The 14656-nt window shown below is 47.5% G+C and overlaps 1 protein-coding gene across 1 annotated transcript in view; it reads right to left on the bottom strand.

The window, feature by feature from the left end:
- Positions 1-7442, bottom strand: part of LOC104161345 (DEP domain-containing mTOR-interacting protein-like) — a 17290-nt gene extending 9848 nt beyond the window's left edge. The window contains exon 1 of the mRNA XM_009699740.1: positions 7357-7442. Coding sequence (XP_009698042.1) covers positions 7357-7442 — 86 coding nt within the window. The remainder of the gene's footprint in view (positions 1-7356) is intronic.
- Between the last annotated feature and the right edge of the window lie 7214 nt (positions 7443-14656).

The following is a 14656-nucleotide window of genomic DNA, read 5'->3' as shown; positions in this document are numbered from 1 at the left end:
GGAATGTAGCTGTCCCAGGACAAAGTCATAGCTCAGGGTGGGAGCAGTAATGGGAGCACTGGTTTCTTCTGCATGTGTCCGAGACGAGTGCCAGGCAGATCCCATGCACCACCTACTCATCCACGTACCCACTAACCCACAGCAACAGCGGATAACAGTCCTGACATTTTCTAGTTCAAACTGGGATAGACTGGGACAGAGTTTACCAAAACAACAACGGTCCTATCCTGAAAACCCTGATGTTGTGGCTAGTCCGTGATGCTGATGGAAAGACCTACATGGGTGAAGGTTACTCAGGTGAGTATGGTTTTGACTTTTAAAAGGACCTTAACAACCGAGCAAGCCACAAGACACAGAGTTCTTGTGTGTTCAAGCCAAAGCCAACCCAACTTGGCAGGAGACCTGTCCAGGAGCCAAACTTTTGCCCTGTAGTTGTGACTGTTCCCAAAATACCAACCCTGGGAGATGCCCAGTGCATGCAGCAGACTCAGAGAGGAGATATTAATTAAACATCTCCTCTGTAACTCCAGGATGTTTCTGGTTTCAAATTATTCATTTCAATTCACAGTTTTGCCCCGGACCAGTATGTTTACAAAGGTTTTAATCACCGCAGCCTGCCTTTATTTCATGCCTCAAGTTCTTTTTGAAGAAGTTATGCGTAAAGCGCAGGATGTTGGACAACAGTTTCAGGCACCATATAAGAAGTTTTAAATATCCTAAAAATCTATCAGATAAGAATGGATTATCCTACATTGTAGGATTTCCAAATACTAGGATCTCAAAAGTCTTAAGATAAAACATTTTGTTGGTTGAAGAATTAGTAACCGATTGTTGTAATTAATGCTGAGGCTATGACGAGCCAACATAATGCTTAACAGATATTTTCAGACCTTTTTGGTAACTAAAATGCTAAACTAAAGATTTGTGCAGAACCAGCTCCCGGCCTTGCCTTTGACAGGCCTCCCTCAAATACTGAAGTCTATATTTAATATTTTACTCTCTTTACCCGGAAGGCTCATTCCCACAAGTGCCCAGCAGTCATTTTGCATATGGATTTTACCTGAAGAGAACAGTCCACAGACAGCTGCCTGCTATTTTTAGGGTTTTTAGCTTTTTCCTTCCTTTATTTCACGGTCCGCTGTCAAAATGCAATCAGACACAGTCAGCAGCAGCCGCAAACAGAGCCGCTCCCCCCCGACAGCCCCCTGCTATGGGAGAAGACAAACAGTCAGGTTTTTATACGCTTGCTTTCCTTCGTAATCACCAAGTGGGATGCCACTTCGGAGGCATGTTTGGTAGAGATAAGAAGTGTACAAAGAGCACTCTATTGCTATCAAGAGTCTGCAGGAGTCTATATAAAGACTCTCTCTGTGTGTGTATATATATATACACACATGTATATATACACGTGTATATATATATACACACACACCCCCCCCTCTTCATCACCCACAATAACACATAGACCATAATCACACAAGGCCTGAGTAGAAACTGCTTGGGAGAATACTGTTTCCCCTATAGGTCTTTTTTGTCACATTTCAGAATACTGCAGAAAGCGCACACATCTTGTGGGTGGAGAGAAAAAAAAAAAAAGAAAAAATATTTTCAGCAAAAAATAGTACTAAAACATAGGATTAAAAAAACCCAACAAAAACGAACAAATAAAAACCCCACAGTTATTCTGAAACTATTCTATTGGGAACAACTGTCAGGACAGGAGTTAAGCGGTATTTAAGCACCTCTGGAGCAGCTGTGTCTTGGACCTTGGTGGGCTGTTTTAAGTTTGTGACAAGTTTGCCCTCTTGCCCGCAGACCCAGGGCAGCGGAAGATGCACAGCTCGAGTGTCCTTGGGGTCTTTTCACTTTCCTCCTGTTTACAGTTTCCCATCGACCTCGAGGAGACAAATTTTGTCCTTCAGACAGAGAAGGACGTAACACCAACTGCGTCTTCGAACAGCTCGGCTGACACCCTCTATAAACCAGTCCATGCAGGAAAAAAAACAAACAGTGAAAATACGAGTGGTTTATAATCACATTTCTAGGGGAAAAAAAAAAATTAAGGAAGTATGTATAATGCAATATTATGAGTTTTCTAGATGCCAAAACCTACCCCACGTGCATATTACTACTTTCAAGGGGGGGGGGGGGTTTTTGGAGGGAAGCAGAATAACGCAAGGGGATAAAATCCCTGCTGGAACATGAGAACTGGCTCTTACGAAACCCTCCCTGCTTAGCAGTCGGTGCGCTGCTTTCACGTGCGTTTGCTTTGGGTAGGCTGCATTGGGTAACCAAATTATTTCTTTGTCAAGGTCGCTACAAAGACATCGTTATTCATCCTGCATAACCTTGTTGAAAGGGAGATACGCAGCAATATAAACAGAAGAGAAGGAAAAAACCCAAAACAAACCCCAAAACACAAACCCCTAGGGAATCAAGAGCTTAAGTCACTGCAGCTGTTACAAACCAAATTTCCCTGCTCCTCTGGCAGGCCAGCATTTTCCCAGCAGCGTTACAGATGTCCACTACAGGAGAGCAACCCAAGGAGCTCCTCTCTTCATTACTTCTGCATGTTCACATTTCACGCAATTGCAGAGGAGAGGCTGAACCGGGGCCATCTGCCGAAGCAAAGGGCTTTCTTGTATTGGAAAAGTTGCTGCTTTTACTGTACCGTAGTTGCACAGCCAGAGCAATCCCTACAGCAATGGCTATTCTGCACCAAGAGCCCACATGTGCCTGCACAGAGTGGCAATGTCTCACTCTCCATCACCTTCTACCCATGTAAAGAGACCTTGAGCATCTCAAATGTCAAGGTGGGTCTTTCACGGATATTAACACCGGTTCACATTCCCACAGCAATTAAGTACAAACAAATGGCCCTGGAAAGATGCGTCACCCAAAGGATCTTTCCTGTTCCTTTCTTTACAGGGGAAAAAACAAAACAAAACGAAAGAGAAAACACATCAAAAAAAAACCCCAAAACCACAAAACCAACCAACCAAGTGCTCAGTAAAAGGCAGCAACAGCCCCAACAGCAGAAACAGCTGCTGGAGAGGCACATTCAGGCAAAACGACCGCTGCAAACACGCTCAGCAAAACCCAGTTTGCTGCACTCCCAGTCTGCAAAAGAACCGGTACGTTCTGGGGGATAGTGGAGAGATTTGCACCCCTGTGGCAACCCCAAGTGGTGCAGAGATGTTTTATTTTCCTACTTGTATTAAAACGTATGTATAGGAAAACAGGATTTAAATCTCATCACGAAATCCCAGCAAGCACAAGTCTACTGCCCAGTCCTCGCTTTCACCAGTGCTGAAAATTTAATAATCGGTTTTTGAAGGTCATTCTGGTCGTGCAGTCTTGTCTTCTGAATAACATCCACTTGGTGACTGCCACATCAAGCACTGCCCCAGGCTTCCTTCGAGAAAAGATCCCCACTTCAAGAGATCTGAGTTCAACAGAGAACTACCAAAGCTCCTGTGGACCCAAGATTTTTAGCCAGGAATACAAATTTTGGCCTGTTCAGCTGCACACCTTTAAGCCCCATTTCCAGAGCGTCAAAGTATGAACACTTCATTTAACAGCGTCTCAGTTTGAGTATCCAAATAAAACACTCGGCACCTTTGAAAATTTTGGATAGTGGCTGAAATCAAAATTTTTTTCTTCATAAGAGAAAACCTTCCTTTTCCTCTCACTTTTTCTGCCCAAGACTTAAATTTACCGAGTATATTTTATGTTTAAGACTGATTACTGCAGCTCAGCAGAGTTATTAGAGAACATCTGGTTCACTTGGCCATGAGGAATACCCAGAAGATGGTGCACAGGGGCTTGCCTATACTTGAGAAACTCAGATTAGAGCAGGGTGTGAATTCAAAGAGCAGTAGCTGTTCCAGAATATCTCTGTGCAGATAAGCCATTTGTTGCAATTAGAAGTGACTAATTGGGCCGCTCGCACAGAATGCCGGCCACGAACACACAACACCCAGTAAAACTAGTGTGATTTTCATGCAAGTTTAAATGTCTGAAATAAAAAGACTGAGAGCAGATGTGAGGCAGAGCCTGAGACAGCAGCTCTCTCAAAACCAAGGGCAAAATATCAGTGGAAATTATCTTTGACTTTTTGATGGGGAGAGACTCAAGACCCCAAACTCCTCTTCCCCCTCCATTGACTGGAAAGCAGCACCCCCCTGGAAGCGAAGGGACCCTGGCAGACAGACAGCCCAAAGCACAGCAGCCAGTCTCCCCTCGAGTCCTTTAGGATCTATTTTGTTCCAAGCCATCCCCACAAAGCGTTCCTTCACCCCTCTCTTCTGCAGCTGTTTCTGGCTGGGAAACTCATCCTGACACTGAACAGACTCATCCCACCGGCCAAACCAAACTCAGAGGGATTTGCAAACTTGCGGGGAAGCCAAAGAACTGTAAAGACGGAGAAAAGGTTTGTTTGATTAAATACAATAGCAGGGAGGCAGGGCAGGAAGCAGAGAACAGGGAAAAACAAATGTTTGAGATTTTATGTAGATACAACAGCATTATTTGCTGATTGAGGCTTACAGAGTCAGGGCAGACCGCAAGGCTCCCTTACTTGTTTCTTTGTTCCTTACCTGAGGAAAAGCAGGGGAGCACAAGGCAGACATTTTGCCCTGCCCCATCTGCTCTTGCCCGAGACATCATCCAGCCTCTCTGCCTCAGTTTCCCCATTGCTACCTATCGGACATCCGGGCCCCAGGAAGATTCATATCAGTAACTCCTTCCCTGCCAGGCTGTAAGATCCCCAAAATACAAGAGCCAGACTCGAGCACTCAGTGTGCTCTGCATCATTCAAACTCTCCTTTCAGCTGAACGAGCTGCAGGGGAAGCAGAAGCCCAGTTGCAGGTCCGTGTCCATCTCTTCACCTCCTCCCCAGGTTTTACACCCCGTGCTGGCCAGTGGCTCCTTCCAATCCTTCTGTACCGGGAATGTGCTCCTGCCCAGACCAAAGCAGAAGGATGTGACCGCTGTGTGCCAAGCCAACAGCAAAAGGACCCACCTCTCCATCACTGTGAGGTCTCTGGGGTCCTTCCTTGGCATTTAGACCCATGACCCACCACCAGAGCTGAAGAGAGCAATCCTGCTGGGTGAAATCCACCCCCTCTTCTCCATGCAATGAAGACCTTGAGCCTTTCAAGAGCAGGTCAGGGGCATGAAGCAGTCGAGGCTGCCCAAAGGCAGATCGGGTCTGCTCCCTGTGCTGTGGTGTTTGCAAAACAGCACGTGTCTGCCGGCATCGTCGTTTTAGGGTATGCCAGTCCCCGAGGTGAGAGCTCTCACCTCTTCTCTTCACTCGTACATGCTTACTACCCCGGCTGTCACCCCTTCCAGCAAAGACAACCTGCACCAGGTTCACCCTGGGGTAGCAAACTCAACAGGGGCAAGCAGTTCAAGATTGCAACCTGCTGCGATGGGCTTGGTCTAAAAACTCTCAGGTTTTGGGAGCTCCCTAACCAGGAAACTCCAAGGCAATCCAGCTGGTGGGAGGAAGGAGGGAAAAGATGGGTACCCCAAAAAGTACATGAAGTTGAACAGAAAACCCAAAATATATCCCAATTGCACTAATGGAAAGCTATTCCCTCCCTGGACAAACCTTGCTTCCCTTCAGGCTTTTAGCATCATTTTTAAAGGCTCAGGGCACATTCACACTGACAATGAGGAGTGAAGTTTCCAGACAAATGTTGGGAGGAAAAAAAGAGTTGGCATTATTGGGTTTTCAGAAGAGTGTAACATTTGTACTGTGCCTTTACCTTGCTTATAAGAAGTAGCATAGCATGCAGTACAGTAGAAGAGCTCTCTTCACAAACAGATTTATTGTACCCCCTTCTCCTCCTTACAGTCACAACGGCCAAATGACCCCAGATCTGATGTGCTCCTGCCCTACAAAAGGCACGAGGAAGCCACATCATTCCCCTTGCACACACACACTGATCAGTTTTAACATATGGCTTCATTATTTCCTTTTCTCTCTGAATACCTAACCCCCTCCTTTGGCCCAGGCTATAGGACTCATTTTAAACTTCAGTTACTCCAGATGAGTAAAATACTGGAAATATAAATATGAATAAGTCTGCCCTGCCCATGGGATGGAAAAGTCATAACTTTGCATCTCTTGCACTGGGTTACTGACACGAGGCAAGTGAACTCAGATCAGCTGCCGCTTTTCCCTATAAGAAAGTTAAGTCCATTTTCAAAGCCTCCCTAACAATGTGGACTGCAAATCCTGCAAAGGCAGAAAGGTTGATGCAACCTCCATCCCTAACAGCAGCTCTCCCAGTCGCTATCTAAGGAAAAGATTTAACTTCTGGAGCTAGGACAGTAATATTGGTAAAAGACAATAGACTAGAAATGTGGGTAACCATTACTACATACTTAAAATCCAGCCACTTTGGACATTGGCTGTGTTTTCAAGATGGGGCCCTAATCCTCGGTTGGAAATTATCAATCCTTCCTACAGTACAAATAATAAAGCTAAGGTTAACATGACTCACTGAGAATGGACAACATAGCGACACAGAGCTAATTTTAGGAACCTGATGCTGGCAAACTTGGGCTCTTTACATTATTCAGGGATGTTTTTACTATTTTCCACCCACGTTTCAAAACAAAACAGAATGACTCCAGATACAAACAAGCAAACTCTGTGGAAGAGCAAGAAAAGCCTACAGTCGTATGCTTAGAAGCAAGGGGGGGGTTCTAACCCCAGATACACAAGGAACATATTTCCTCAGTCACACAGGTTTTCTTGCACAGGAGAATATATTTCTGTCTTCATAAGAAAAAACAACAAAAAGAAAACCGCAGAAGCTGCTCAAGAACTGGGACTACAAATCAGCAGAAGTTCCCAAAAGTGACTTTCAGGAGAGGAAAGACCCTACATATACTGTACAAAAGAAGCCAGGTGCATGGCACCTATGGGGTGACCTCTCAAATCACTCCCAAAAGTCTGGACGTCCCTGGAGGCAGTGCTGTCCCCACCCAGCCAGGGACCTTGGGGAGGCTGCTCAGTGTCACCACATCAGGCTCTGGGTTTAGGGGAGGATGCAAAGGGATTGAAAAAAACCTGTCGCCATCTAAAACCACCTGCCAGCCCCCCTGGCACCTGGAGGTGAAGGGCAGGAGATGCCCAGAGAGGAGCAGCAGGACAAGGTAACATAGGAAAGGACCTGGTTCAGTGCTGGTTCGGTGGGTGAGGGAAGGATCAGTAGATGCTGGGGAAGGGGAAACATTAGCACCTGGGGGGAAAGACCCTGCTCAAGGATAAAGCCCTGAGCCTGCTGCTCAGGGTACAGCCCTGCCCCAGCCTGGAGGAGGGTCCCATCACCTCCTACCTCAGTTGCTCTCCTGCAATCATCACCTCTGCCCTGTAGTGCTGCTCCGTGGCTTTCTTCTTCAGGCTGTTGCTCAGGCTCTCCATGCCGGGCTGGAGGCAGATGGCAGCGGGGAGATGTGCCCAGGGTAGCAGGGAGCATCCAGGGGCCCCACACGCCCCATGGGATGGGGGTTGAGACGATGCTCGATGCTCGTCCCCAGCCTGGCTGGCAAGGTGTAGGTAGGCAGCCTGAAGTTGCTGGCTCCAGCTCCCCGCCTCTCCTTCCCTCTCTGTAGTCTCTGGAGGAGGAGCCTGCTGCAATGTGATCCTGACTTTGCTGGTTTCTCACCCGCTCATCTCCAGCCAGGCTTCGGCTGAGAGCCGGGAAGGTGGCAGGTCTGCTTTCCAGCAGGCTGGAGACGGTGTCCTTTCTGCTTGCCCTGTGTCGATGACTCCAGCAGGCTCTGCGCGTACACAGGCTGTAGGATGAGCGGTTTGATTAGCAGTAAGATGGACAAAGCAGCGCCTTCCTTATGCTGTGACTTTCCTATGAAGGGTTCAAGATGTGCCTTTCCCCAGTGCAAGCCATGTGGCTCATTCTCATCCTCTTCCCTAAGGGCTTTCTGCCTCTCCCCAGGGTGGGCTGCATCCAAGACCATGGCCAACGCTTGCTAAAAAGTGGTTTCAGAGCAGCTTGAGCCCTTCCTCGCTGTAGCAGCCATCCCAGAGGTTGGATGGAGAAGCACAGGCTGTAATTAGCAAGAGCTGGCACTGATGAGCCTGGGACACTGCGGGTGCCAAGCTGCTTGCCTGCGTGGTGCTACTAGCTACAGCCCTTAAAAATCTACCTCCAGGCACCGATACCTGCCTCGGCTACTACCAGCCACTTCCATCATCTGAGATATTCTCTGCAGGTGAGAGCTGACCTGAAAGCGACAGTGTTCAGCAAAGAAACAGGCAGAGGAACTGGGATGTGAGAATGGTTAATTACATCCGTCATTACCATCGGATGCATGTGCAATTATATTTCCATTAGTTAAAGTAGGAGTGAAAAATACTGGCTGGCATAGAGAGCCAAGCCTCAGAAATGCAAAAGAGGGGGGAAACCTACCAGAAGAGAACGTGGAGAAGATGGGACTGAGGGAAGGGAAAGAAATTGTATCAGCTAAGGAGATTCTGCTTCAGTTTGAAGCCTAATAAAGCAGCAGTAAACTAAATGCCATCTTTAATAAGATCATTTTTAGCAGCAATTCACCAGCCAGCAGCTAGTTAGCCAATATCCCCATCAGCACAAGCAGACCCTTCCAAGGCTTACATTCCCCCACGCCATAATATCGTTAAATCAAACAAGCTCCCGTTAGCGTTTCGCGAAGCGCAGCAGGCAGGGGCCGGGGCCAAGGTCCAAATTCAAAGGGGGAGCTGTCTGCCTCCCCCCCCGGAGGAGCGGGGAGCCGGCACCTGGGACCACGCAGTCCTGGCACTCCCGAACGAGCTCCGTGTCCTAAAAGACCGCTCGCTGCCTGTGGTTGTAGGGTGGCAGGGAACAGAGGAGGAGCAGCTTTTACAGACTGTCTGCCATCCCGGCTGTGCTGGCCCTGAGCTCTCTGCGCCTCCAACGCCTTCCTTACCTTTTGTGACCTCTCTCCTAAAAGCAAATCATTGAAACACTTTTGTCACCAGGTCCTAAGAAGTGAGATTTTAGATGGTGATACCTGGACTGGGTTCCCAAGAGGTGGATGCTGAAATATTTCAGAGGGGGAAACAGACGCCTTGCAAGCTCTTCAGAGTCCAGGCTGGGGTGCAGAGCCCAGTAACACCCAGCTGCTGATACAGTCACTGACAAATATTGCTAATTCTTACCAAGTCAGGAGGGGATTTTCATACCATCCCCAGACAGATGCGGCTCTTGTTTCTGCCGTTCTGCCGGTGCTAAGGCACATCTTTACAAGGGCTGAGCACACGACACGCAGCTCGTTCCTCAGGGTGCGGTTTGCAGAATCACTTTGCGGAGGGCTGTAAGTGCTGCTCATCTCCCCGTCTGGCAGCCGCCTTCTCCCTGTTTGCATGGCTGCAAACTTGGTTGACTTCATCTGATACCCTCTAGGTTTTCTGCCCCAATACAGAGCCCTACATCAGGCTTTCACTGATTTACATGAGTTGTTCCACCACGTCTGTATCCTTTCTGTTGATCAGGATGCAAGTATAGGCCTTCCCACAGAGGGTACCACCGCCCACCCGGATGGGACAGCACCCGACACCGTGAGAGACATCAGTCGCCTGCGCAAGCATTCAGGGTGTGCCCTGCCCAGCTCCAGATAGCCAAGTACAAAGCATAGCCTGAGCAGAGGGAGAGAAGGTGGGGGAAGATACTTCTGCACATGCAGAGATGCGGGCAGAGCAAGAAGGAACAGGTGACACAGGGTGAAGACACTGCTGTAGCTACGCTGGTCTTCCTCTGGCCAGCATCACCGCTGGCTCTCTGCTGCTGAAGGAGCAGCAAAGGTGCAGCTAGTGAGGCTGAAGAAATCTGTCTCAGTGCTCCGGTCCAAGTCAAACAGCCGCTGCAGCCCGGCTGCGTGGAGAGCAGCAGCGATGGGCTGCACCAACAAGGCTCCTTCTGTCCAGGCTCTCCTGGAACAGACTCTCTCCCATGTCCCGCTGATCTTGCCACGCCATAAAGGCAGGAAAACAGGCTTCCCTTGTGTGCACAGGCGGGCTCAGCCAGCAGCCCTGGGGCAGCTCTCAGAACTTCTCCTGGAGCCTGCTCCGACGTCGCTGATGCTGGTGAGTCTGTGCCAGTCTCAGCAAAAGGGGCTTTAAGGTGCTCCTGGGGCAGGCAGGGCTTGTCCCTGCCCACCACTGCAGCATCCTTCACTCCCAATGTGAATGTGTCATGGGGAGAACTCCCCCAAACCTGCCCATCCCATCACTGCGCCCATCACAGCCAGCTCCCGCACCCTGCCCGCACCCACAGGGCACCGTGCTCGTCCTCAAAGCCAAAGTCTGACCCTCATCCATCATTCCCCAGACCATCCAACCTGCAGAGCCACCACAGACCCCCTCCTTTCTCCCAGCCCCTGGCTAATTTGGAGTTTGCCAAACAAGAGTACCTGTAGGCAGCTGCTTTCCCACTCCCACTGGATGCACAGGGCTGCTTTTGATAGTAGAAACACCAGCACAGAGCTAAAAGCAGAAAGAGCTAAGGTTAATGTCACCTCATTACCAGCATAATGGGATGAGAGGATTCGCCTGCTGCTCTGGCCGATCCCAGGACCGTGTCCTCTCACTGCAGAGGTGCACAAGAGACCAGGGGCTCCAACCCTTTGCTGTCTTCTGGGTCAGGTACTCTTCACTTCAAGTAGGGAGAAACTGCTGGTGTTTTATTCAATTGATATTAAAAAAAAAAAAAAAAAAAAGAAAAAAAAAAGAGAACTCTAAGCCTGAGAGTGAATATTTTGCTGTTATAGTAACAAGGTAAAGAATTTCAGCTGTTGCCAGTCTCTTTCATGAAAAACACAGGAGAAAAAAAGCTTATTGCTTCCATAAATAACCTTGTAAAATGTACCCTTTAAATTAGACATTAATGTTCCTACTTAAGCCACAAAAAGAAGAAGGAGAAGCTACTAAACCCACATTATCTCCCCTTCTCAAGCCCCGAGAGTACTCAGTTAAGAGAGCAGAGGGAGGGCACAGCAGCCGGTGATACCCAGGTCTGCCGAGGATGGTGGAGCCGTGCTTGGAAAGCTGCCTGTGGGGACAACGCGTAGCTGGATGGACTAAAACTTCTTGGGAGAGGACAGAAGACCATTGTAAAGTTACAACTGTTATAGAGAAGGTGACTATGGGGTAGTAGTTCTCCCAACAAGGACCAGGGCCAAGCTCATGAAATGAGTCAGCAGACTTGAGACAAGTTATAGGTTTTTTTTTTTCCCCCTTCACCAGCATAAAATTAAATTGTGCAATTTATCATCACTGGATGTTATGCCTCAAAATCTAAATGGATTAAAAAAGAGATTAGGTAAATTCATGCAGGACAGGTCTTGGTATTCAACATGGTAATCCAGATGCTTATTTCTGTCTTCATTGCTGGAAGCTGCAAGAATACATTAACGGAGAGGTTACTCACCGTTTCCTACCCTCTTTCCCTGGCATCTGTGACCAGTCCACATCAGAGCAAGGATCCAGGCCTGGAGGAACTTCTGCTCTCCATCAGCACAGCAGTCTGAATGTCACAACCTTGGGTTTTTTTTACACTGGCATTTAGAGGGAAGAGCATCTCATCAATTCAGGAGGAAAGAGCTGTTAAACCAAAGTCAGGCATGCCCTGTGCTCACAGCACCGAGTTCTTATTTAACCTCAGGAGCATCTTTTGCAGATTTGACACCTTTGTGTCACTGAAGGGAACACATACCAAGCAAGCTGCTGTTAACTCCATTGTGGAGGTGACAGCATTTCAGGGCTGGGAAAAACAATCCCTAGATACGTCTCCCCCACTCCCCATACATGCAGGGATTAGCTAGATTTTATTAGTTATCAGCTAGATCTACAGATGAAAAGTGCTATTCATATTACGGCTTTGGAGTCCAAGGCTACCATGAATATGCATACAGCACTGCAGAGTCGCTTCATCTAGGTCTCCTCTCCAGAGGAACTGCAGTGTCCGAATTTTTCTGTTTCAATAGTTCAGCTCATTAAGTGTTCAGAAAAGATAGAGGCACCTCCAGGTACAGCCAGGTATCTTGGTTTTCAGCTCCCAACGTTGTTGCAACATCAAGTAGAAGGTTTAGCATCCACTGATCTTTTAAATTTTTTTTTTTTTAATTCTTCTTTTTCCCAAGCAGGGCTGAGGAAGAGACAGGAGGGAATTAGACGAGTTTGGTTTTAAATTATAAACGTACAAGTTGTCAAAAGACAAAAAACTATTTGTAAAGCATTCCTTTTCCTCTGCAGTGAGTCAGGAGTGAGCAGAGGACACCACGAGCTGTCACAGTCATCTTTGTCAATGACTGCAAAGTTTGCTTTAGTCCTTTGCCTATATTTTGTTCCTCCCCTGGCAGCTCAGGCTCTGCATTTCAAGTAGACAAGCACAGAGCCTGAGAAATCTCCCATGCAGGGCAGGAGAGCCTGGCAGCAGACTGGGATTCAGATTTTTCCTGCTCCAAGCTGGCACATACAATGCCAGCAGTCTGCAGCTGGCAATCAGCCATCACTTCTCGCCCCACACACTGATTTTGATTCAGCTTAGAGAGGAGAGAGGGGAAAAGAAAAAAAAAAAAAATAAATAAAAGACAAAAAAAAAGGAGTTCACAGCCAACATCAACACAATAAAATCCCTGATTTTGCAGGGCCTGCATTTCCTCTGAGCAAGAAAGACCTCCCCACACCAGCTGGCAGCGAGCTGTTCTTGCCAAAGACCATTTTCCCCGGGGATAACTCCTTGTCCCCAGCAAGGTGTGTTCACCTGGACTGGAGCCCGGCCAGCTGGGCTGGGCAGCAGAGAGCAGCGCATTGTTTGGGAGCCAGGCTCTCCCTGCTGCTTTCAGAAAAAAAGTTTATATTTGGCTGTAAAGCTCACAATCCACCCCTGGAGCTATTTGCTGCTTAACTCATTGATGCCAGTGCCACAGCCAAGGCTGGAGGCCACCTCACAGCAAACACCTCCATAAAAAAAAAAAAAAAAAAACTTTAAAAAAAAAAACACTTGAAATAGCACATCAGTAATAGCTGGGGCATCCCCCGCGGAGATTGCTCATCCAAGAGCATCCAGGGAATGGTCCCGTAGCCATTCAAGCCAGCCATGAGACTGCTGTGCACCAGGGCAGTGTGTTGTAGCATGGAGACCCCGTCATTTCTGTGTTGGAAGCTGATGATGAGACTGGGCAGCAGTGGTCTTAGAGCCCGAGAAGTTTGGGAAGATTTATTACCTTCTAGTGGCAGAAAATGAGCCCCATTATTCAACTATTTCTCATTAGCCAGTTATACATCTAAGCTGGAGCTCTCATGTCATTGAGTGTCCTTCGTTTTGTTCCAGAACAAAAATTTGGATGTTTGAGCAACATATATATTGCTTCTTTCCATAGAAAAGAAGGAGTGCTAACCCCAAGCAACCAAATATAAGTCTAAATAATCTGGCTGGCTTCAAAATAACAAATAGGGGGATCTTTGTTTCCCTTATAATTTTAAAAAATTACAGCTCAGTCATGGTTCTCCAAAACTGCAAAGAATAGAATTTTAGCTTGAAAAACAAAACAAAACCAACCCAAACCCCTGGAAAATTAAATTCTCCCACAATTGCACTGCTCTAGGACCTGCAGCTTTAATGAAAACACCACCAAATACTTACCTTCATAATGAACTAATAAAAGTTATCGTTGGAAAAAAAAAAAAACACAAAGAAAAACAACAAAAGAAATACTCTTATACAAGAAGACATGGAACTTGTGCCATCCTCACTTCCCCACTCCTCAATAGCTGTTAGAAGAAACATTAAAAGCTTTCAATAGTCCTTAACTTTCAGCTCCCATACCAGTGCTTGGGTGTGAGCCTTCAAAGCAGGCCAGATGAGTTAAATTCCCTCCTTTCACCCTAAGGTGTGAGGAAGTGAGGCTCTTCAATGTGTTTTTTAAGGTCAAAGTCAGGTGTTGCAGACCACTCTGTCTGTTGCAGACACGAAGACTTCCCGGTCCCTACTCTGAAGGTCTCTGAGATGCATCGCTGCTGCTCCAGCTCCACAAAAGCCTCCAGAGAGGAGCAGAGGGCAGAGATACGCTCACAGATCTCCAGCCCTCTCTGGAAAATCTAACCGGGGTCAGGGCCACGTCAGATGCTGCTCAGTACGTGCAGTGGCCAATTCTAGACCCGCATTTCTCCCAGTGAAGAAACCCTCAAGCTTCAGAGGTGGGAAAGTCTCCAGTCTCATGCTGTAACGGGAATGTGCTAATTAGGTTACAATTAGCCTTCACTGAATGCAGCCAAAGGAACCACTCCTGGCAGGGTAAGTGTAATCCTACCACGATCTGTTGAAGAGAACTGTTGGCTCTTGCTGTGCCACACCTGTGTCAGGAGCGATGGAGAGGACAACCCTGTCCTGGCTCCGCATGATTCTGCTGCTTCCTCATGGTAAAGAAAGGGCTGTTATATTGGTTTAACAGCAAAGAGCCAGGAACAGGGGTTAACGTAACAGCCTAGAACCTGGTACTTGTTACAGCCTGAGCTTTAAACTGCCTCCATCCAGCCTGCTGTACCCAGCCACAAAGCTAAAATCCGAAGGTAGCAAGTAAAATGAAAGGAGTATGTACCTGTGGTTGGAGGAGAGGAAT

This window comes from Cariama cristata, unplaced genomic scaffold (genome assembly GCF_000690535.1).
Source record: "Cariama cristata isolate BGI_N322 unplaced genomic scaffold, ASM69053v1 scaffold31184, whole genome shotgun sequence".
NCBI lineage: Eukaryota > Metazoa > Chordata > Aves > Cariamiformes > Cariamidae > Cariama > Cariama cristata.
Note: the sequence above shows the minus strand (reverse complement) of the source record. Positions and strands in the feature narration are given on the sequence as shown.